General features: G+C 37.5%; 1 protein-coding gene across 1 annotated transcript in view; it reads left to right on the top strand.

The window, feature by feature from the left end:
• LOC149221727 (HIPL1 protein) overlaps positions 1–23760 on the top strand; it is a 274325-nt gene extending 250565 nt beyond the window's left edge. The window contains exons 6-7 of the mRNA XM_089385207.1: positions 22429–22670; positions 23089–23760. Coding sequence (XP_089241333.1) covers positions 22429–22670; positions 23089–23506 — 660 coding nt within the window. The 3' untranslated portion in view covers positions 23507–23760. The remainder of the gene's footprint in view (positions 1–22428; positions 22671–23088) is intronic.
• Positions 23761–24094: the final 334 nt, after the last annotated feature.

Raw genomic sequence — 24094 nt, 5'->3', positions numbered from 1 at the left:
TTTCCTTAGCTTTTTGCAGGCCTTAGAGGACTTTGTGGGCAAGCCGCAACCTCTAGGAGGCTTTCCTTTGGCAGTTGCGGGCCTTAGAGCACTTGCAGCCCTAGGCCGTGGGCCTAGGAGGCCTTTTTTCCCTAGCTGCAGGCGTCATTGGGCATTTTCTCCCTAGTTGTAGAGATTTTTGGCATAGTTGTAGGGTTTGGCATCAAAATTTGGACTAATCTTTGTGGTTGCAGGCCTTGGGAATTGTTGACCACTCTATGTCAACTACCCAATAGCATTACCCATTTTCAAAAGGAATTCCATCATGTTCGAGCAATCAAATATCCTAGATTCATCATCATCATTTGTCAGATTATCAGAGTTGTAAACTCATCTTGCAAAATTTTAATGATGCTAATAAGACCATATATGTATGTAACAACCTAGGTAGACCTATAATTTTAGCGACGAATTTTATCGTAGGAGGTTTTTCGTCTCACTGATTCATTTGTGTTTTTAAACACGGATGATTGGCAATGTTTTTTCCTCCACCCTCACCCTAAAGCTGGGGTGGAATTTATCGTCAAGTTCTTAGGTGAGTCCTAGTGTTTTAGTCGAGTCATCACTTGGTCTACTAGATCATATTGAGTCGCAAAATTGGGTAATAAATTGAGGGTCTATAACGAACAGGTGTCCCCTCTTTGAGGGTTGAAATGTAATTATTTGATGTAAAAAATATTTTGGTGCATGGTCCCTCATATTTAGACACATGGCTAAAATATTAGAGGGTGAAAAAATTATTAATCCTCTCAAGCATCAATTAATTAAATTTTCTGCAAAATTAAATTAAAATCCTAAGCCAAAAATTTAATTAATTAGAGTCAAAATTAAAAGTCCTATAGAAATTAAATTCTCCAAGTGGAAAATTTCATGGTTCTTAAAGAAATTAATTTTTGGAGGTCCCCCACCAAGGAAATATTGGAAATTTCAAGAAAAATTGGACCCTTGGGCCTTGGTGGTTAAGCCAAAGTTAATTATTTTGAGCTTAATAAAAAATGGTATTTATTAGAACTTCGAAAATTCCTCAAAAATAAAGATTTTCGACGATGGAGATTAAAAGATGATCAAATATTTATCAACGATCGAGATTAATTTGACAGAGATCAAGCCAACTAGCCGTTATTTTCCACTTGGAGGATTTATCTATAAATTAGAAGTCATTTGCTTATCAAGTTACCGAAAAATTTCGAAGAAGCTCTGAGTCAAGCTCTGCTGTAATATTTTTTTGGAAATAATAAAGAAGACTTTGGGGTTTATTCATGGTGGTGTTTCTCTTATGCTTATTGTGGTAATTTCTTAATCATGTTCTTAATGCTCTATTGAATAATATTTTATAGGTTATTTTTTCTTTAGCCATTGAGTGGATTAACTATTTGCACAGGTATCTTGCATTAGTTACTGGGTTTAGAGAGGCATTATAACTTGATTGATCTAGCAGGTATCTCTATATCTTGAGGGTGATGGTGTTAATCTAGCCCCTATTGATCTAATAACTTGATCTTAAGTGTGTAGATATCTCAAGGAATTAGATCTTGGGCATGAGGGGAAGTCTTTGGTTGGACTAGCCAGCTCCCAAGACAAGAAAGCTTAAGAGCCCATTGTATTTTCAGGTCTTATATGCCGATTGGTTTTGCAGATATCTGGGCCATTGCTTACCCATTAAAACCATATTACTCATCTACTTTAATCTATTGTGCATTTAAAGAATAAATCCGCTTATAAGAGCCATAAACCATTGTGAATATTGTGAAATAATTTTTTTGAATAATTTTATTTTCTAACCTTTGTATGTTGCTGGGGTTTATTTTTAGTTTTTGTACATATTGGGGTTTTTAGCTTTTAAAATTTTATTTGTACAGGTGAATTTCAAAGCTAGATCTGAAGAATTGTTAAGGGTTTCAGTCCTTGGAAAATTTTTAAGAGGGTTTATAGGGGTGGATCTAGGCCTGGGAAGGCAAGATCCACCCTCTATTGTCCTCCCAAACTCAATGCTAAAGCTACTGGATAAAACGTCAAGCTTCACGAGAATTTTTGTGATTGTTTGAAGAGAAATTTTGAGATCTGGAAAAATCTCTTTGAATTTGGTGAGGGTTTTAGTGATTTTCTAAGGCTTCTAGCCCTGTCATTGGCCTTTTGAGTCCTCTCCTTCTAGCCGCAGGCCCAAAAGCCTGTTTCCAACCCTAGCCATGGGCTTTTCCTCCTCCCTGTTGCCCATTCAGACTTGCCACTGCCCTTCTTTCCATGCGCCCCCCTTAAGAACTCTCTTATCTCCTTATCCCTCCATCGCAACCTTCTCCCTTGCTTCTCTTTCCTTCGTTTCCCTTCCTTCTTCCCTCAAAACCCTCATGATAGCCTTTGTTGACTCTTCTCCCAGCTTGTTGTGGCCTTTAGGGTCTCCTTCCTTTCAACGCAGGCCTAAAAAGCCTTTTCTTTGCCTGTCGTCTAGGCCTCCCTGCCTCCATCTCCCTTTCTTTTCCCCTACCGTAGCCTTATTACTCCTGCTCAGCCCTTTTCTTGTCTACCGCAACCTCTTTTGGGCTCCCTTCAAGCCCTAAGCAACCCTCATCATTGCCTCTCCTAAATCACTAAGCAATCGTATGATTTTCTGAGTTTTTATTTCATCTGTTTGCGATAAATTTTGGGTAAATTGTAGTGGTTGCAAGTCTCTCAATCCTTGGAGGATTTGTGGGCTAACTTCTAGCTTCATTCTAGCCTTGCGTAATTTCCCTTCCGAAATTAAATTGTTATAGGTTTATTTATTCTACAATTTTGGAGGCCATGGGACCCATGTGATTTTTGGAAAAGATTGAGGAAAGAAAAGGGGGTTGAAATGTTTTGTTGGCATAGCATGGGGGCCACCCACATGAGGAAATACGCACCACCTTAGAGGGAAGTTCGAATGACTAAGGAGGGAAAGTCGAATTGCTAGTTGGAGGGGGCCCACATGGGAAAAGAGGCCCACAAATTATAAATAGAGGAGGCTCAGCCTCATTTGGTATCTTTTTGACATATTGAACTCAACCTTAGTTGCTCGAGCTGCTTAGCCGGGTTACTGTGTTGTTTAGCACACGAGTGTCTCCGAGCGGAGATCTCAACCCTTGCTTCGGTGGACTTCGAGTGCCACCCTAGGAAGGAAATTCGTACTACCTTGGAGGAGAGCCAGTGGAGTTTCACAGTCACATCATTCAGCATTTGTCTCAGCCAGTGTGTTTCTGGAAGATGCAGAAGGGGAACACGCAGGTGTTGCTTGTGGGTTCATCCGGGCAACAAATGCCGAGGGAGTTTGGGCATTTGAGCCACAATGGAGGATCAATCTTTCGGGAGAGTTTTGGATCAGGAGGTTGTTGCATTGGAGCAGTTCGATTTACAGTCACCTGGGCCTGCGCAGAGAACCATCACTGGGCTCACGTGGGAGTTGGAGGAAGGAATTGTAGAGTTGGAGTTGGCCGGGAGAAGTAGGAGATCATTTGGAGGGCCATTTGAGGAGGATTGCTGGAGTTGGGAGAGCAGAGATTGACAGGATCAGCCACAGCAACATAATTCGAAATTGAAGGGCCAAGCTGTGAAGGGTCAATTTTTGAAGGTTGGAACCAAGGGAAACCCTTTCTGGGGTTTTCTGGGTTTTGGGCAAGGATTGCACTCCTAAGTTTTTATAATTTTATAGGTAGATATAAGGGGTCAAACAGGGGTCCCAACTCAGCCAGCAGCTAGAGGAGCTAAGGGGAATTTGGACCAAAATTCCGAGGTCAAGATTTGGCCAATCCCTTCGTGGGTTATTCTGGGTATTTGGTGGAGAGGCCGAGGTTAATTTCCCGTAATTTTCTGAGCACTGGAGGTGGGGTTTCCAACATCATCTTTGCAGCAGACAACACAGTTTCACAAGGGCAACACAGGGCATCATTGCAGCAAACAACACAATTTCACAAGGGCAGTGCAGGGCATCATTGCAGCAGTTATTAACTTATTTGTGCCATCTGGGCTTGACATATTACCACCTGGGCTTGATCATGATTGCCATTGAGGCAAGCCTAGGTGCACCACTTCCACATTATTGTACTTTTCTCCTAGATTATAATAAAATGGCTCAACTATTGGTTATTCCTGGACTTTTTATGGGTGTGCACTGAATGTTTAAATTTTATGGTGTTGTTTTTATTGTTTGCTTTGCGTAGCACTATTTTTCCTAGTTTGGAACACTACACCTTGGGCCTCAAGTGTTTGCATCATCTAACCCTCTTTACTCACTGTTCATCTATAGTAAGGTAAATGCTTCATAACAGTGACAAAGAATTCATATAAATGGCATAAAAATAAATTTGAAAACTACCTTGTGCATTGACAAGACACTTGAGGACAATTAGTCATCATTTGTTTGGACTAAGTCATAAGTTTTGGTCACTCTCAACTTTGAATTAGAGGTCTGAAATATATCAGTTTGCATAAGCATTTTCCCTTGTTGTTTCTCTCTTTCAAACACACTAAATTCAAAGCAAAGGAAACGACGATATTAGGATTGTTTTGGCACTAAATTGCATCATAAGAAATTCACTGAAACCTAAGTTGTCGGAAACAGCTACCCTAACCTCCAAAACGGCGTTTTCCTGTTTCAGATCCGGATCTGGGAACGAAATGCCGGAAAAGCATTTTTGTGCCGTTTTTTAATTTTGGATAAGGGATGTTTTTTTCAGATGGCATTTTTGTAGAAAAAACGTGCCGTTTTAAAAAATTGAAAACGTTTCATGAAAATCTGAAACGTATTTGTAAAAAGTTTAAACGTATTGATAAAAAAAAACGTTTTTGAGGTATGCCCGCCGGGAACAGCTAACAGATTTTTTTTACTACGCAAACCTAACTTACAAACTACGCTGCACGCATTACTAAACCTAGGCTTTACTAACTTACTAAACCTACACATTACTAAACCTACGATTTACTTGCTGCTGCCATAAGTTCATAACCCGGTTACCATGAAGAAAAAAGTGGAACTTGGAAGCCACCGTCGAGACAAGTCACGGTTTCCAGAACTGTTCAGTAACCAGTTTGGCCGCGGACAGAACTTTTTGTTATCCAATGTTTTGTCGCAGGAAACGATGATGACTTGTGAATAGCCACTATAAAGCAAGACCGTAAAATCTTAGAAATATCTTTGTGCGAGAGATTAAGCATAGCCACGAAAGAGGTACTTTTAAATTTGCATTTAATTTAATATTTAGTTTTTAAATTTCGTATATCTGAAAATTTTGTTTTAATAGATTTATATATTTTGTTATTTTATTAATATATTTCATTTATATTATTATAATTCTATTTTATTAATCAATTAGTTATATATAATTATTATATTATTTAGAATATTAAAATAAACTTCACCATGCATATTTTATCTTATAAGATTCATTGTAATCTATCTTAAAATTATAGCAAACCAATTTTCATGGTAAATTGAGAAATTCAAAAGTGCTTACACTACAAGGTCCTATAATAATTGATCTTTTAAAATTTATTGGGAGAATAATAGGTCTATCAACTGTCTTATTCTTCTATTTCAGAATGTAATATTGTAAATTGTTTAGTAGATTATATTTTCTTAATCATAAAATAAAATAATATTTTTTGATACTATATTTAATTTGTATGTTTAAAATAAAATAAAATTAGTATGTTTTCTTATGTAATATGTTGATGTATAAAGTTATGTTTATTTAATCTTTTTACAAGACAAATATTCATAGCATTTTCTCATTTTTATATATCTTAAAAGAGACTTTAAAAATCAATGATAGAGTAGGAATTCCTCGAGGGCAATTAGGTGAGAATATTCTCATGAAGATTATTGAAATCTTAAATTTTTGGTGAAATGTTTGGAATCCATTGAACTTGGATTATATAGGTTTGGTTTTGAATTAAGATTTTATGGTTTTTTAGTAAATGTAATTTATGATGGTGTTTTAACTTTTAACTTTTAAACTTTTGAACAACCATATGAATTATGAGTCATCATAGTAGACTACCAGTGATAGTTCATTTTGTACTTTGTACTATGTAGTAATTAGTATGCATTATTAATTTTGGTAATGATGGTGTCCGTGTAACTTGTCATGTTGATAACTTGATGTTTGAAATTTGAAACAAAAACTTGATGATATGTTGAAACTTGAAACTTGAATCATGAATGTTATAATAATCGTTAATGATGATGACAATGTTGAATGTTTATGGCATATGTTGAATTGATGATGATGAATCATGATAGATCATAGATGATAATCTAGATTCTGAAATATGAATGGTAATATGAAATTTTTATTTTTATATATATATATATATATATATATATATATATATATAATGTGCCGTTTCCTGCCGTATCGTATCCAGATTTTTTGAAAATTTGTCGTATCTGTTTCAAACCCTGTACCTGTATCCGTTTCCTGGTAACTTAGACTGAAACATAACTAGTTTACTGCTGTCCTAGAGTTGCTCATTTGTGTCATTTAAAAAATCTGAATACATTGCTAGCTTTAAGTGCTCTCATTTGCTCATAAGGTTGTTAGCATTGAATAATAATTATCTTGTTGAATATTTGATACAATAGCCTTAGTATAACTCTATTGTCTCATTGCTAATACACCTTATTGAAAGATAAGTTGTTATTTACACTTAGACTCTAAGAGATTGGCTAAATTTAATACCTAACTGGGTTATCATCTTGAGTGTCTAAGCAATCTTATGCTCGTTTACTTATTTTTACTGCTCAAACATGCTGGGGTCCTAGAAGGGGATCCTAGAGGGGCCACTACTAGGTCAAGGGCAACAATGGAGCAATAGCTCACTATCACCTCAGCTAAAGCTCCCTACTCTTTACAGACTTTCACCGATGGGAGGAGACCCGGTATGAAAGGAATCACCTAGATAAATGGGTCAATAAAGGGAAAAGAGTGATTTCTGAAGAGGCATGTTCACAAGAGAGGCTCAATATATGGCTTGGTTGCCCAAAAGGCAAGATGAAGGGCTCTCTAAGAAGGGCCAAGAGGGTCTTAGGGGTTAGGTTTTGGGAATGAGACTTCTTAAGGAGGGACTTATGTTAATTTTTGTAGCATCCAGTGTGTTCTAGCCTTGAAATTTTGTGGAAAGGCTAGAATGCATGAGATCTCCAAAACCAAGAAATCGTTTCTAGAAATTCCACCTATAAATGACTTAATTAAATTATTAGTCAGTTTTTTAAATATTTCCTAAGTCTAAACGTAGGGAATGTGACTAATTAATCAGAAATAATTAAATTAAGGTGTGAATATTCTAGAAACTCACACAGATCAACTTCAAGTTAATCCTAGTCATTGATTAATATCTAATCTTGGTCGTTGAAGTCTCAACAAAGGATTATAAGAAGAAGTTGATGGGGCTTGGAGAAATCACAGAGCAGTTCGATTTCATGAGTAGTTCGATTTTCGGGACACTTTACATCATGATCTTCACATTTTTTACATCTCAAGGGGGAAAACCCATCTGAAAAGGATCCTCACAGACTACCTAGTTCTGCGACACAAATATAATCTAGCAGATCAAGCAATTTGTAATAAAATAATCTAACCAAATAGTTAGGATTATTCCCAAATCACTTTTACATAGACTTGATCTAGAACATTAGGACTCCCCTAAGACCCCAGTGACAAAATCCATTTCGGCTTTGGGGTAACGCTGAAGGAAAACTCTGCCGAGCATCCGAGAATGGATCGGTGAGACAAAAAACCCTCCCAGAATGTAGATCGTCACTAGAAAAGTAGGTTTACTTAGGTGATTACATACACGACATGGACCTGCTGAGATTATTTACATTATACACATGCAAACTGGGTTTACATTATAAAATGATGATCAAGCTGATGATGATAGTTGGACAAGACGAACACATCGATCAGGCACTATCCCTTTTGCGAAAAAAAGGGGGTGTACTGCTATGGGTCGTTGACACGTAGTGGTCAACTAGCCTCTAATCCTAGTGTTATATGTGGATGATCTCTTCTTGACAGAATCATCCAGGCTCATCAAAGACTGCAAGAAGAACCTAGCCACAGAATTCAACATGAAGGATTTGGGACAGATGCATTATTTTCTGGGGTTGGAAGTTTGGCAGCAGAAGGGTGAGATCTTCCTGGGACAAGGGAGATATGCTACAAAAATCTTGAAGAGATTCAGGATGCAGGACTGTAGACCTATGGCTACTCCAATGATCACCAACTGGAAGAAGATTGATGCATTAGAAGATAAAGATGTTGATCCCACCTTGTACAGGCAACTCATAGGGTCCTTGATGTATCTGGTCAATACCAGGCCAGACATTTGTTACGCTGTCAACACCCTCAGTCAGTTCATGGTAGAACCTAAGAGGGCGCACTGGGCAACAGCCAAACATGTTCTCAGGTATATACAAGGAACAATCGAGCATGGACTATTGTACACCAGAGGCAATGATATCAGGCTGAGTGGGTTCACTGACGCAAATTGGGCTGGAAGTTCAGTATATCGGAAAAGTACAACTGGGCACTGTTTCAACATCGGATCAGGAATGACCTCCTGGTGCAGTAGGAAACAGAAATCCGTGGCTCTGAGCTCAATTGAAGCAGAATATATGGTAAATAGCACAGCTTCATGCGAAGCCATATGGCTTAGGAAATTGCTTGTGAATCTATTCAGGAGAAGGATGGAAGCGACTAGGATCATGTGTGATAATCAGAGTTGCATCAAGCTCTCTGAGAATCCAGTATTTCATGATCGGTCGAAGCACATTGATATTAGGTGTCACTTTGTCAAAGACTGTGTCCAACGAGGGGCAGTACAGTTGAGGTACACTCCTACAGGAGAACAGGTGGCAGACATCCTCACCAAGGCTCTAGGAAGAACAAAGTTTGTTCATTTCAGGGAGAAGATGGGGATGGTAAAGAATCCATTTCAATAATGGATAAGTATCAGAAGTTACAATGTAGCAGTTAGCAGTGGTAGTGCTATGGGTAGCATGTTGTAGCAGGTTGAGAGCGAGCTGCAGTACAGATGTAGCAGTGGCAGTGGCAGTGTCATGGGCAGCAGTGCAGGGGATGTGAGGCAGCAAGCCAAGCATCAACACAGGTACCGATGCGGAAGATCAGTGTGATGTTTCTATAGTGAAACATTGCTAGAGCACATTCCTCGCTAAGAGGGAGTGTTGACTTTTGGTAGCATCGAATGTGCTCTAGCCTTGAAATTTGGAGAGAGGCTAAGGCACATGAGATCTCCAAGACTCAGAAATCGTTTTGGGAAATTCTATCCAGATGAGGAGTTATTAAAATAATCAATATTTTTAATGGGTTCCTAAGTCTAAACTTAGGAAAATAAAAATATTAATGGGTATTAATAAAGATAAGGATGAGAAGCTTCTAAGAGACGAGGATCAAGTTTGTTTTAATCTTAGTCATTGATTCATCAACAGGAAAAAATAAGAGAATACTTGAGGGTCATTTGGAGATACACTGGCAGATACTCAGTATCTCAAGGAAATTTGATTTTCAAGGAAGAGGAGATCAATTTCAGAGGGAGTTGCAGGGTGGAGGAAGAGGAGGGCTTCAACAACAAGCAGTGATCAAGGAGGAGGTGACGTAGGGGCAGTGGAAGACAACGCAGAAAGAGAGACGCAGTCCAGAGGAGAGATGCAGGGCCTATGCAGGCTGACACAGAGGGACGTAGAGCTACTCAGAGCCACACTGGGTCAATCAGAGTGACGCAGGGGTGACGCAGAAGTGGGAGCAGGGTCTCCAAAGTGTCAAATGGTCTCAGAGGGAAAGTCTCAGGTGTTTTCTTTCAGTTTCTCTATAAAATCATTCCTTGTAAAAGAAATTGTTGTTGAAGATTAATAAATCCCTCATCTACTGCACCAGTTTTCCTGCATTGGATTTTTCCGGGGACAATTGTCCAAAAATAGCTGTGTCGATGTGATTGATTCTTGTGCATGTATTTTTCTCTGTGTAATTGTGTGATAAATGCAGTAGAATTTGTTTTAATATTTGTTGAATGAATTTCGTAAATAACTTATTGAGAATAATAAGTAGGTGAAATAAATCAGTTGTTGCAGTAATAGAATTTTAGTTTAGAAATTTTCACACCAATATGCAGAATCATTTGATTGCTATAAAAACAAATAATGAAAAATTAATAGGAGATATGGAAGTTGGTCAGATATGTCTTCAGAATAAGTTATTGGCCATGGAGGAAAGCCATGCCAAAGAAATCAATGTTATGAAGGTTGAACACTCTAACCAGATGAATTCCATAAGAATTGAGAAGATCACTCTTCAAAATAAGCTGCAAGTAATGGAAAAGGTACATGATTTTCAACATGGATCATAGGATGAGAGAAACAAGGAACCTTCGACAAATCACAAGCCTCCTAGTTCACCAGAGCAGTTCTCATCTCATCGCGAGAAGGTCACTTGCCCCATTCAAGACAAGTCAGCTGGAAGTGCCCTGGTTGAAAAGGAAAATTGGAAAGATCACACCTATGTGTCTCCATTGACAGAATATATCTAGGATAAAATTGGGCATACCTCAAATTTTTCATCTGAGCAATTTTGTGATCAAGAAAGAAAATCTAAGTTGGTCTCATTATTGACATCACAACCCACCGAGAAGAAAAACAAAAAGAAGAGAAAAAGAAGGAAGAGGTTTGATGTGTTTGATAACTGAGAGTAGCTCGATATTCGGATGAGCCAAAATCCTAGAATTTTCAGAATTCAGCATGGCACATTCGAGAAACAACCCACAAACTTGTTGGAGAGTCGGCAGATGCTCAGTATGCACTATGTTGAAGACATTTGATGCCATAACGCATCCTTTGTATTGTATTTCTAACCCTACTCCTTGTTATTTATTTTGTTACAATAGTTTTCATTTCAGCATTCTGTTTCACAGATTAATTGTTACTGAGCTTCTATTTCATGTACTTAATGTTATATGATGATTATTGGGTTATATTTGGATAGACGCTACTTAAATGAACTTGTGTGTTGCTTGGGTGCAGATTCTAGATTCTCACATTCCTTCAGTGAAGCAACATGTCCCCAAGTAGAGCCAGATGTTGACCACTCCGTGTCAACTACCCAATAGCAATACACATTTCCGCAAAGGAATTCCATCATGTTCGAGCAATCATATATCCTAGATTCATCATCACCATTCGTCAGATTATCAGAGTTGTAAACCTAATCTGCAAAGTTTTAATGTAAATAATGCTAGTAAGACCGTATATGTATGTAACAACCTAGGTAAGCCTATTATTTTGGTGACGAATTTCATTCTAAGAGGTTTTTCGTCTCACTGATTCGTTTGTGTTTCTAAACACGGATTATCAACATAGTTTTTCCCTCTAGCCTCACTCCAAAGCTAGGGTGGAATTTATCATCAAGGTCTTAGGTGAGTCCTAGTGTTTTAATCGAGTTTTTTAAAAATGGGAATAATTTAAGCTAATTGGCTAAATTATTTTATTACAAATCACTTGGTCTACTAGATCATATTGAGTCGTAAATTGGGTAATAAATTGAGGGTCTATAACGAACGGGTGTTCCCCCTTTGAGGGTTGAAATGTAATTATTTGATGTAAAAAATATTTTGGTGCATGGTCCCTCATATTTAGACACCATGGCTAAAATATTAGAGGGTGGAAAAATTATTAATCCCCTCAAGTGTCAATTAATTAAATTTTCTGGCAAAAATAAATTAAAATCCTAAGACATAAATTTAATTAATTAGAGTCAAAATTAAAAGTCCTATAGAAATTAAATTATCCAAGTGGAAAAATTTGTGGGTCTTAAAGAAATTAATTTTTGGAGGTCCCCCACCAAGGGAATATTGGAAATTTCAAGAAAAATTAGACCCTTGGGCCTTGGTGGTTAAGTCAAAGTTAATTATTTTGAGCTAATAAAAAATGGTATTTATGAGAAATTCGAAAATTCCTCAAAAATAAAGATTATCGATGGTGGAGATTAAAAGATGATCAAATATTTATCAATGGTCGAGATTAATTTGACGAGGATCAAGCCAACTAACCGTTCTTTTCCACTTGGACGATTTATCTATAAATTAGAAGTCATTTGCTTCTCAAGTTACCGAAAATTTTGAAGAAGCTCTGAGTCAAGCTCTTCTGTAATATTTTTTTTGAAATAATAAAGAAATTTTTGGGGTTTATTCATGGTGGTGTTTATCTTATGCTTATTGTGGTAATTTTTGAATCATGTTCTTAATGCTCTATTGAATAATATTTTATAAGTTATCTTTTCTTTAGCCATTGAGTAGATTAAATATTTGCACAGGTATCTTGCATTAGTTACTGGGTTTAGAGAGGCATTATAGCTTGATTGATCTAGAGTTGTCTCTAGATCTTGAGAGTTATGGTGTTAATCTAGCCGTTATTGATATAATAACTTGATCTTAAGTGTGTAAAGATCTCAAGGATTCAGATCTTGGGCGTGAGAGGAAGTCTTCGGTTGGACCAGCCAACTCCCAAGACAAGAAAGCTTAAGAGCCCATTGTGTTAAATGTCAGGTCTTATCTAACGATTGTTTTGTAGAGATCTGGGCCATTGCTTACCCATTAAAACTATTTTACTCATCTACTTTAATCTATTGTGCATTTAAAGAATAGATATGCTTATAAGAGCCATAAACCATTGTGAATATTGTAAAATCAAATTTTGTGAATAATTTTATTTTCTAACCCTTGTGTGTAGCTGGGGTTTTGGAGTTTATTTTTATTTTTTATATATATTGGGCTTTTGGACTTTTAAAATTTTACTTGTACAGGTGAATTTCAAACCTAGATCTAAAAAATTGTTAAAGGTTTCAAGGGTTTCAGTCATTGGAAAAATTTTAAGAGGGTTTGTAGAGGTGGATCTAGGCCTAGGAAGGCAAGATCCACCCTCATTGTCCTCTCAAACTCAACGCTCATGCTATTGGATAAAACGTCAAGCCTCGGGGGATTTTTTGTGATTGTTTGAAGAGAAATTCTGAGATCTGGAAAATTTTCTCTAAATTTGGTTAGGGCTTCAGTGATTTTTTGAGGCTTATAGCCCTGTCGTCAGCCTTTTGAGCCCTCTCCTTCTAGCCGCAGGCCCAAAAGCCTGTTGCCAACCCTAGCCATGGGATTTTCCTCCTCCCTGTTGCCCATTCAGACCTTCCACTACCCTTTCTTTCCCTGCGCCCCCCTTCAAACCCCTCTTATCTCCTTATCCCTCCACCACAGCCTTCTCCCTTGTTTCTCTTTCCCTCGTTTCCCTTTCCCTCGTTTCCCTTCTTTTTTCCCTCAAAACCCTCATAGCAGCCTTTGTTCACCCATCTCCCAGCCTGCCATGGCTTTTAGGGCCTCCTTCCTTTAAATGCAGGCCTGAAAAGCCTTTTCTCTGCCTGTCGTCTAGGCCTCCCTGCCTCCATCTCCCTTTCTTTCCCCCTGCCATAGCCTAATTACTCCTTCTCAGCCCTTTTCTTGTCTGTCACAGCCTCTTTTGGGCTCCCTTCAACCCCTAAGCAATTCTTATCATTGCCTCTCCTAAATCACTAAGCAATCATATGATTTTCTGAGTTTTTATTTCATCTGTTTGCAATAAATTTTGGGTAAGTTGTAGTGGTAGCAGGCAATGTCACATGGTTCGGGTTCGAGTTTGGATTCGACAATGATTAGGTTCGGATTGTGTTCGAATGTTTTGATGAGGTTCGTCATTAGGTTCGTCTATATATATATTAATTTGAAATGAATTATACGATAAAATAGTAAGAAATCAACATCAGTAAACATCAAAAATGCTATCACAGACATGGAAACTGTAAGGATAAATTACAAGCTTGAGTTGCGACAGGAAGTTACGAGTTTTGGTCTATGGACTTGGTCAATGGCTATGAGGTTCGATGAGGTTCGCCCGAACCTCAAATTTTTTTTAAGGTTCGCCAAAATTCGAACCTCAAGGTTAAAGTTCGACAAACCTTGTGACATAGGTAGCAGGTGTCTCAAGCCTTGGAGGATTTGTGGGCTAACTTCTAGATTCATTCTAGCCTTGGGCCTCAAGGGTTTGCATCATCTAACCCTCTTTACTCACTGTTCATCTACAGTAAGGTAAATGCTTCATAACAATGACAAAGAATTCATGTAAATGGCATAAAAATAAATTTGAAAACTACCTTGTGCATTGACAAGACACTTAAGGATAATTGGTTATCATTTGTTTGGACGAAGTCATAAGTTTTAGTCACTGTCAACTTTGAATCAGAGGTCTGAAATATATCAGTTTGCATAAGCATTTTCCATTGTTGTTTCTCTCTTTCAAACGCACTAAATTCAAAGCAAAGGAAACAACGATTTTAGGATTGTTTTGGCACTAAATTGCATCATAAGAAATTCACTGAAACATAACTAGTTTACTGCTGTCCTAGAGTTGCTCATTTGTGTCATTTAAAAATCTGAATACATTGCTAGCTTTAAGTGCTCTCATTTTCTCATAAGGTTGTTAGCATTTAATAATAAGCATCTTATTGAATATTTGATACAATAACATTAGCATAACTCTATTATCTCATTGCTAATACACCTTATTGAAAGATAAGTTGTCATTTACACTTAGGCTGTAAGAGATTGGCTAAATTTAATACCTAACTGGGTTATCATCTTGAGTGTGTAAGCAAACTTATGCTCTTTTACTTACATCGTTGATTATATTGTCATATTTTTGAAGTACTTAATTGAGCATTAAAGATATCCTTAACATTGGCATATTGTGTTGAAGTAGACTAAGAGCACTTGCAAAATTCATTGCTTCTTTTTGGATAATTGTCATTGACATATAATTTTTTGGATAATTGTTGAAAATAGATAAATGCTCTAGTTTTCTTTCCTGCCATTTGATTAAGGCATATTGTGGATCTTGGCTAATTAGTAAACAACATTTGGCATCTATATAATTGTTGAAGAGCATTGGCTAAGAATATTTGCAGTCTCCCTTCTAAACCATTGGCTAATTGTATCTCTTGTTGGCATTTGGCATTTATTTCTTTGGTTGAGATTGTCTTTTGAATATTGTTAATAAGTACTTGTCGATATAACTCAAGATTAACCATAATTAAAGTACTTAAAACATTAGCAATCTCACCTTAGGAATCATTCACTCATTTCACCTTCCATATCATCCTGAGCTAGACTTGCATCTAAAAATTTACCTCCAAGCATAGGCTTGGTTGATAGATCTTTAGGACAACCCTTCTCATCTAGCTTGAGGGGCTTAGCAACTCTTCGGTGGTTAACATGGTGACCTTACAGCCGTCGGAGCCACGGTCTTTGTAGTGCCGGAGGCACTGGGTGATAAGAGCCTAACAGAAAGTATCGTTAATCAAGCATTTGCTTGTTTCCTATTGCCCTCCTTCCCACAATCTACCTTGGAGCCCAACTTCAAAATAGTTAAGGAAAGGTCACACGTAGATTAGGCATCTAGTTAAAATTAACCAAGATCTGTACATTTCACGTATTTCTTAGGAAAAGCATTTCATATAAGATAGTAAAGCATCAAAGCAGCGGGTGTCCATCTGGTACATGGTCTTAATTTTATAAAGCAGGAGTATTGACTCCATATGGCACTGGTCTCAAATATATAAATTCAACCTAATCCTTAAAATCTTGCTAGATTTAATAAAGTGCTAAGCCACTCAACTGTGTCTCTCGGAGTAGTTGGTTCTCAACTTGTACTCCATCATTTCATTTCCATAGGGTTGACCCCCCATAGCCTGTTGTTGGGAGACAGCTAGAATGGAGAGGTTGGGGATTAGGGTGGCAGCCCCCGACCTGATTCGTTGTCGCGGTGCCTATACAATTTGAGCGACAACAAGCACTATTGAAAATTATCTAGGATTGATATCTATTGATTTGGATCATGATTTTTGAGTTTATTGGGTTAATAGTTTGTTTTGCAAATTAACTAGCCTCTTGGGCAAGGGTTTCAAGGGCCAAAGTTGCCAAATAGGCCATAAACCAGCCGTAGCTTCAGTCACAAGAGGGATGATCCATTTGATTTAAGGCTAATACTTGTGTTGCAGGTGTTTAGAAGTGCTCTAGTACACTTTGGAAGCTCATCTAGCCAACTAGAAATGCCTTAGGGCCAAGGGTTTGCTCTCCAACCACAATTTTCTCATTTCTATTTAATGATCAGATCTGATATTTTCTAATAGCAGCAGTAAAAAATCTGAATACACACTCTAAACAAGCCCTAAAATTCAGTTGCATAAGTCTACATTCACTTCACAATTAATCTCAATTAATAAGAAAGGATTATTTCATGATTTATATGGTTTTCTAGCTAATTTTGGGTAGTTGATATAAGTGTTTCTGAGTCTGATACGAATACTTCTGAATCTGATATAAGTGTTGCAGTTGTGAAATTTTTGAGTTTTGATGCTAAATTTTTAATCCAAGCAGTCCTAATACATCTAAGAAATCATAGTAAGCTTGGTTTGGCAAAGTAACATAAGTGGTCTTGCTCTAAGTAGTTGAACTAATCATTGTTGTCTTGTTGGTCACTCCTTGCATTTTGCATCACTTACATAATTGTGCATTTCCAGATTTGCATATAACTGTGCTCTAAATCAGCCTCATTGTGAAAAGAATCTAATTGTATATCTTGTTGAGAAGTTTGGGTAATGGTTGATGCTCTTGTTTATTAAGGAACATTATGTCTAATTGTTAAAATAATATAACATTGTTCTTGTTCCTTGTCATCAACATGAAGATTTCTAATTGATAAAATCACTTTACATTCCTCACTGCCTCACTTGGTTTACAATTCATACATTGAATTGGTGCTTCTTATCCTTCCATTGTCATTATCAATTAATTGGAGGTTGCTTGTTTCATTGGTTTTGAAGCACTTTAATTATCCAATCTTGTTTCATTGGCACTATTGCTTTAGTGAGATTTGTCTTGTAGTTTCACTTTAAGTACCTGATTCATGCTCTTTATTAAACATCTAATTTCAAGTAATTTAACTCAAATTACTTAAAGGGTCATTAATAATCTCACTTAAAGTTATCACTCATATTCTTGCATATCATTATAGGGTTGGCCCAGTGCATTAATTAATTCACCTCCAAGCATAAGCTTGGTTGATAGAACCATTTTTCTCACCTAGCTTGCGAAGTTTAGGCCCTCACTTGTGGTTAACACGATGACCTTGCAGTGGTTATGGCCACAGTGCCTGCAGTGTCGGAGGCATTCGGGTGGTTAGAACTCTAGGGAGGTATCGTTAATATGGCCATTGTTGTCTTCCCCTGGTTTTCTCTCCACAACCCAATGTTGCGAAAATCGTTATCGGGAGTAAATTGGCGAGGGGAAAAAATCGGAAAAAAAATCGTAAAAATCGGGAAGAAAACGTAAAATACAGAAGTATTCAATTTTTTATTATTTTTTTTTTTCTTTTTCAGTTTTTTTAAAATCTAAAGCATTTACAACATAAAATAAATACATTGACACATAAATATGATAAAATAACTAATATATAAGTGTGTAATATCATTTCTAGTGCTACATCACACATAATAGTGAATCATGTCATGAATAGTAAGTCCCGAGTCCCAACGCAGCTTCAAAATATCAACAAAAAAATAATAATGTATCTCATATCATGAGTCATAATGTCATATACAATGAAATGAACCAAATAACTAATACTACTGATTTCCTCTACCCTTCTTGCGAGAAAATGCAATAGCTTTTCCTTTCCCTCTAGATGTAGATGCCGGTGGAGTTGGCAGTGGACTCTGTTGTGCCCTAGACGCTGAAGAACTAGGAGCTACAGGAGGTAGACCACGTCCTCTACTGGTGGTAGGGGTAGCCTGACTAGGTGGTGTCACCTCCTCCTCTACTGGTGGTAGGGGTAGCCTGACTAGGTGGTGTCACCTCCTCCTCCTCCCCCTCACACCTTCCACTACCTCCTGCTCTAACCAATCATCGGCAGACTCCATGAGAGGCCTCTTCGGCCTCAACCCTCCATGCAGTAGTGGTGTCAATCCCATCCAATGAGATGGCCTCCATATCAAGTATCCTCTCAAGCTGCTTCACCTACAATCGAAGATTGTAGTAGACGTAGACCATGTCATTAAGTCGCTGGGTCTCCAACTTGTACAAAGATCATAAAATAATAATTATAAAAAAAAATATTATTTAATGAATTCAAAAAATTAATTGGAAATTTGGAATGTTTTAAGTTTAACCTGTTGCACTTCTTATTGTGTTTTTTTCAAATACACTCCAGTTGCGCTCGCATCCTGAGGAGCTACATGTTTGGTTGAGGATTCGAATGGCAAGCTTTCGCAGATGGGGTACTCTGGCACCATAGTGAGTCCACCATGCATCTACAACAAAAATACAAATAAGATAAACATAAGAAAAAAAATGAAATTTGAAAGTTGAAGCAAAGTATGAAGTTATGAACTTGAAGAGACAATGAAATTTGAAAATACCTGGCATTGTAGTCTTCCTATCAGTTACAGCCATCTCAAAGCCAAATGTGCCACCTACCATCATGTATATTTCCATTTCTTTGGAGATTTCTACACGTTTTGTTGGAGATCGCACCATCCTCTGAACACAGGTTAAGAATCCATCCATGATCTCAACATCAAATAAGAACCCACATGGGTAAGAAAATGCGGGGTTCAGGTAGATCCCTACAGCATGAATGGGACGATGGAGTGTGTTGTTCCATCGTTCATCAATCACTTCCCATAGGAGGAGTTGTTTTTGAAACCCCTCATCTCCCTTATCATCATAGTAGGCCCGAATGGATTCTTTGGCCCTGTCCATGGCCTCATACAAATAGCCCATTGCGGGCTTCTCACCATCAACTAATCGAAGAACCTTTACCAAAGGTTCAGTAACGGTGCACACCTCCTGCACTCCCGCCCAGAAGTCTTCCTGGTATGAAACTAATCTGCATATGGCCTCTCCCTCTGGTTTGCGGCTCATTGTCAAAGCACGCCACTCCTCTGAAAGAAACATTCTCTTCACATCCCACATATAATTCAAGAGGGATTGAAGAGATATGAAACTGGTGGCAAACCGTGTAATGGCGGGGCGCACCAACTCCTTGTTGTTGGTGAATTTTCTCATCAAGCTAAGCACAGATGCATGATTATATATAAATTTTGTAATGCTTTTTGATGAGTCAACAATATCTTTGACAAATAAAATTTTTCTTATGTCCTCCAACATCAAATCAATACAATGTGCAGCACAAAGTGTCCAAAATAAAGTAGGATGCCTCTCCATAAGCATCCTACCAGCAGCAACATAATTTGCAGCATTGTCCGTTATGACTTGGACAACATGTTCTGCACCCACCTTCAAAATAAACACATCCAGCAAATCACATAATAATTTTGCATTTTTGATATGTGAAGATGCATCAACAAATTTCATAAACATTGTCCCCTTGGGGCAATTAACCAAGAAGTTTATAAGGGTTCTCCCCATTTGGTCGGTCCAACCATCTGACATCACAGTGCATCCTGTTTGTGCCTATGATGCCCTAAACTCCTCCAATCTTTTGGTGCAGTCAACCTTTTCCTCTTGAAGAATGCGGCCTCTAAAGTCATCATAAGAAGGGATTTTGTACTCTGGGCCAGCAGTTACAATAGCATCAACAACAAGCTGGAAAAATGGATTATTCCTTGCAACACTGAAAGGAATATCACTCCAAAGGAGAAACTTGCCCAACAACTTGTCAGCTTGTTCTTTCTCATTTTTTTAAGCATTGAAGTGATAGATGGTTGTGAACCAGGCATGGTTCTAGAAACAAAAAATGATGAGGCAACTACAGAGTTGGTTGTAGACATTGATGCTGAAGTAGAACCAGTGCCACTTCCATATTCACCTCCTAACACCTTCCCTGCTAGTTGCTTCTTCAGATTTGCTTTGGCCACTCTCTCTTGCTCTAATTCTTCCAATGATCTCATGGCTCTTCGGATGATTTCCGCATTTGTATTGTTGCAAGGCCCTACATCATGTCCAGAGATTTGTGCAAGGTGTTACTTCAATTTATAAACCCCCCCTGACATATGCTACCCACACAACTTGTAAAACAAGTTCAATCTATCAAACCCTTTGTCAGGTTCACCAAATTCCCATAGAGGGTCCAATTTCCTTGGCATGTTTGTAACTTGGTAAGTTGGTTGAACTCTTGAGTTTTAATGTAAGATGAAGTTTGAACTTTGAAGTTGAACCTATGGCACAATAAGAATTGCAAGTTATAAAAATTAAAAAAAAAATTTACATACATGACATAGCGCATTGAATTTTTGACAAACAAACAAAAAAACCTCAACTCAATCCAAAATGAACTCTCTCCAGTCTATGCAACAAAATGAAAAAAAAAACACCATCAAATCCACTCAAAATCATTGATAATCAATGGGTTATAGAAACCCAAGAAAAAAACCAAAACAAAATAGCCAAATTTGGTGCACATACCTGGAAATCACAGTTTGCCGAAGAAATTTGATCCAAAGACGAAGTTCTCTTGTTTGCGATGCTAAAATCTCCAGGATTCCTCCTCCTTTGCCCTAGTAGACGCCTTCCAGGGTTCCTCTCCTCCTCAACTCTCAAACCACACCTCTGTCTGTTCAAATTTCAAAATAACAAAAAAATTCATGTTTTCTCTTATAAAACGCGTTGTCCACCACCCCGGCGATAACTTCCCATCAAATCATGATAATTTCGAAATAATCGCGCTTTTTTTAAGTTATCGCGATTATTTCGCCAATTTTTTTGAAAAAAAAATTGCGTAGAAATCGGGCGAGTTTATCGGCGATTCGAAAAAGTCGCAATTTTTTGATGTTATCACGATAATATCGCAATTTTCGCAACACTGCCACAACCTACATTTGAGACTAACTTCAATATAGTTGAGAGAGAGGACTCACTTAGAATAGGCATTTAATCTAAACATAACCAAGAGTGTGCATTTCACTTAGTTCTAGATGTCGCATCTCATATACGATAGTTTTCATCCTAGTAGCGATTGTTCATCCGGTAATTTGGAAATTAATTCATATTGTGCAAGTAATTTGACCCCTAAGGCACTGGTCTCATACTTAAGAAATTCTTAAATCTAATCAAATTGTGCTAAATAATCTTCACATGTCAATTATCTTCAACCAAGTTGCTAGATCATTCAGTTGTGTCTCCCGAATCCATTGTTTCATCCATAGGGACTACCCCCCTTAGCCTGTTGTAGAGAGACAACTTAAACAGAGAGGGTGAGGATCAGAGTGACAGTCCCTGCCCTGAGTTGTTGTCGGATTCATCTGTACAATTTGGGCGACAACACCCCCAAAGACATGTATTACCATCATAAAGTAGTGAATCCATCTACTTCACGAAAAGAGAAACTGCCCATCTCAGTTAGGCTCCGTTCAGTGACAAGTTCTCTTTACTTTCCCATACAAGCAGGATTCCTTTTCCAGGCTTTGTGGCTCTTCAGTCAGACATCATCACAAGCGATGGTGAGAACGTGGGTGTTTACCAAGTATGGGGTTATGTTGAGCCCTGAGCTTTTCCAGTTTAGAATCAAAATAAATCCAGTTTTCTGAGAAAGATGTCAGATTATGACATTGCATCTTTTAACATTAGAAATATTTTTTAAATTCATTGTCCAGTTTAAGAATCCAATGTATTTGTTTTCCAAATAAACAAATAATGGAGTATGTTTTATGGTAGAAGCATTACTTTCTCCTTACAAGTCCAAGCCACCAACTGCCAGGATAATTCCCACTAGATGCTTTTAGCAAACGCTGGTGAATATAATTGTCCAAGGCTTTTAGAAATGATATGATCAGACAAAAAGCCTCTCATCCTAAGCAAAATGGAAATCAAAGTTCATTGAGGCCGGCCGAATGATGGTTTTAGATTATTAAAGCTGTTGAAAAAAGCCATGCATAATGGGCAAATGCTCTCTGAACTATAGCATGCCTCACAAATAAGAGGTCACTGTTTTAACTGCTTTGTATAGCCAAATTTTCAAATGAAGCAACTAGAGCAGGCAGGCCTCTAACAGCATCATTTATGCTTGTTGTATAGCTTATTGCTTCTGCTAGTTTGATTCAAATCTTTAAATTTCTCACTCATCTGCTGATATTTCCTAATGGTCGCTCTTATTAAGACTGAACTGGGGCCTGAAGCATTTTTATTTCTACCAAGTATATGCAACAAAGTAAATGTGTGAGACCAGAAACATTAACTTATTGGAAAGAATCTTAACAATGTTGTTCATAAATTCTGTGAAATTTAATACAATCTACCACTCCATAATTTTCAAGTTGTTATGGGTTCAATTTGCAGGAAATGTATGAGGAAGTGGATCTGATAACTAAAGGTGGGAACTATGGTTGGCGAGTCTATGAGGGAAATGATCTTTACACTCCTCCCTGGTCACCAGGAGGAAATACAATTGCAAGTTCCATACAGCCCATTTTTCCAGTAATGGGCTACTATCACAAAAGTATAGACTCAGATGAGGATTCTGGCTCCGTGACTGGTGGTTATGTTTCAAGATCCCAGATTGATCCGTGCCTGTATGGAAGGTAAGAAAATTATTTATTTACTTGTAAAGTTGTCTTGGATGAGATGGAAAATCAAGCAGCTGCTAAATGCCATTTTCTTACAAAGTATATTAGGTATTCTGATTTTGGACTCAGTCTGATATGTTAGCTCCTGGTTTGGGTTAGAAGAGGTAGTAAATCTCTTAACTGTACATGATGTATTTGGTAATTTGATCACTCGACGCTTCCATTACTGGTGGGGAAGGTGTCCAAAATGGTAGATCCCAACCATTTATTAACTTCCGGAGTCCCCCTCGCAAAGTCAACCTTTATTATATATCATGTTATCTATGTGTGTAATTTTTTATTCATAGGCCACCTATAATATCAGGACATTTGATATTGTAAAATCATCTTCTCAAAAATTCTTCTATAACTATCAATGTCATATGGATTTCAGGTACTTTTATGCTGATTTGTTTGGCAGTATGTGGGTTGGTACAGAAGATCCAATTGGCAGTGGCAATTACTCGAATGCAAGGGTGGCATACGACTGTTCTGCCAGATCTCCACTTTCTTGCACTTATACGGCTGGTAGCAAAACTCCTAATTTGGGATGGATCTATTCCTTTGGAGAGGATAACGGGAAAACCATTTATCTGCTAACCGCTAGTGGAGTTTATAGAGTGACTGATCCCACTAACTGCAATTTTGTTTGCAAGAACGCTCTAGTCGCTGAAAGACCAGCGAGCGGTCCAGAAGGAAGTTCTTCTTCGAGTGCATCCTCATCTACTACCAATTCATTAACAAATACATTTCAACGCTGCAACAAAGTTTGGATTTGGTTCCTCCTTGTTATTGTAGTGGCTCTAAGCTAGGTTTATTACAAACAGTCTATTATGGATTCTCTTGGACTGTGGGAACATCGTTTATCCTTCTCACTTTCATGATCATACCATGGGGATGGTAAAAACTGAAAAAATTAGGAGTTGTATTTAGTGCAATTTTTTGGAATTTCCAGTGCCTAATCTTATGGAAAAATTTTGAGGTGAAATCTTGATTTGTGTTATTTAAACTAGTTTTTTGACTGTATATATGGATTCAGCGCCTTGGAAAACCCTTGGAGAACTTCAATTGCATAGGATTACCCATCAAGCTTGTGATTTCATTAAATTCCTGCCAGATTTTAGAGAAATTACACCAGAAAAACCCACTATAAAATCTTCCAAAAAGTGGCACTAAAGAAAACTCCAAAAAATTATGTGTAATTTTGTGATAATTATAAATATTTTATTTAATTCTGTAATTTTGTACTTGTGACTTAGAGAAAAAAATCCTTATTAATTAATTTAGGCATTGTCTTCATAGGTACAATTTCTCTCCAAAAATCGTGGGAATCTGTTTTTTTCAAAAAATCTGATAGTAGGAGTGTTGATAATAGGAGCCTTTGAAATGTGTTTTTGATG

The sequence above is a fragment of the Pinus tabuliformis genome, chromosome Q (assembly GCF_031772625.1).
Source record: "Pinus tabuliformis cultivar Carrire ecotype Pingquan chromosome Q, CPIR1, whole genome shotgun sequence".
Taxonomy (NCBI): Eukaryota; Viridiplantae; Streptophyta; class Pinopsida; order Pinales; family Pinaceae; genus Pinus; species Pinus tabuliformis.
This window is presented reverse-complemented; position numbering and strand designations above follow the sequence as displayed.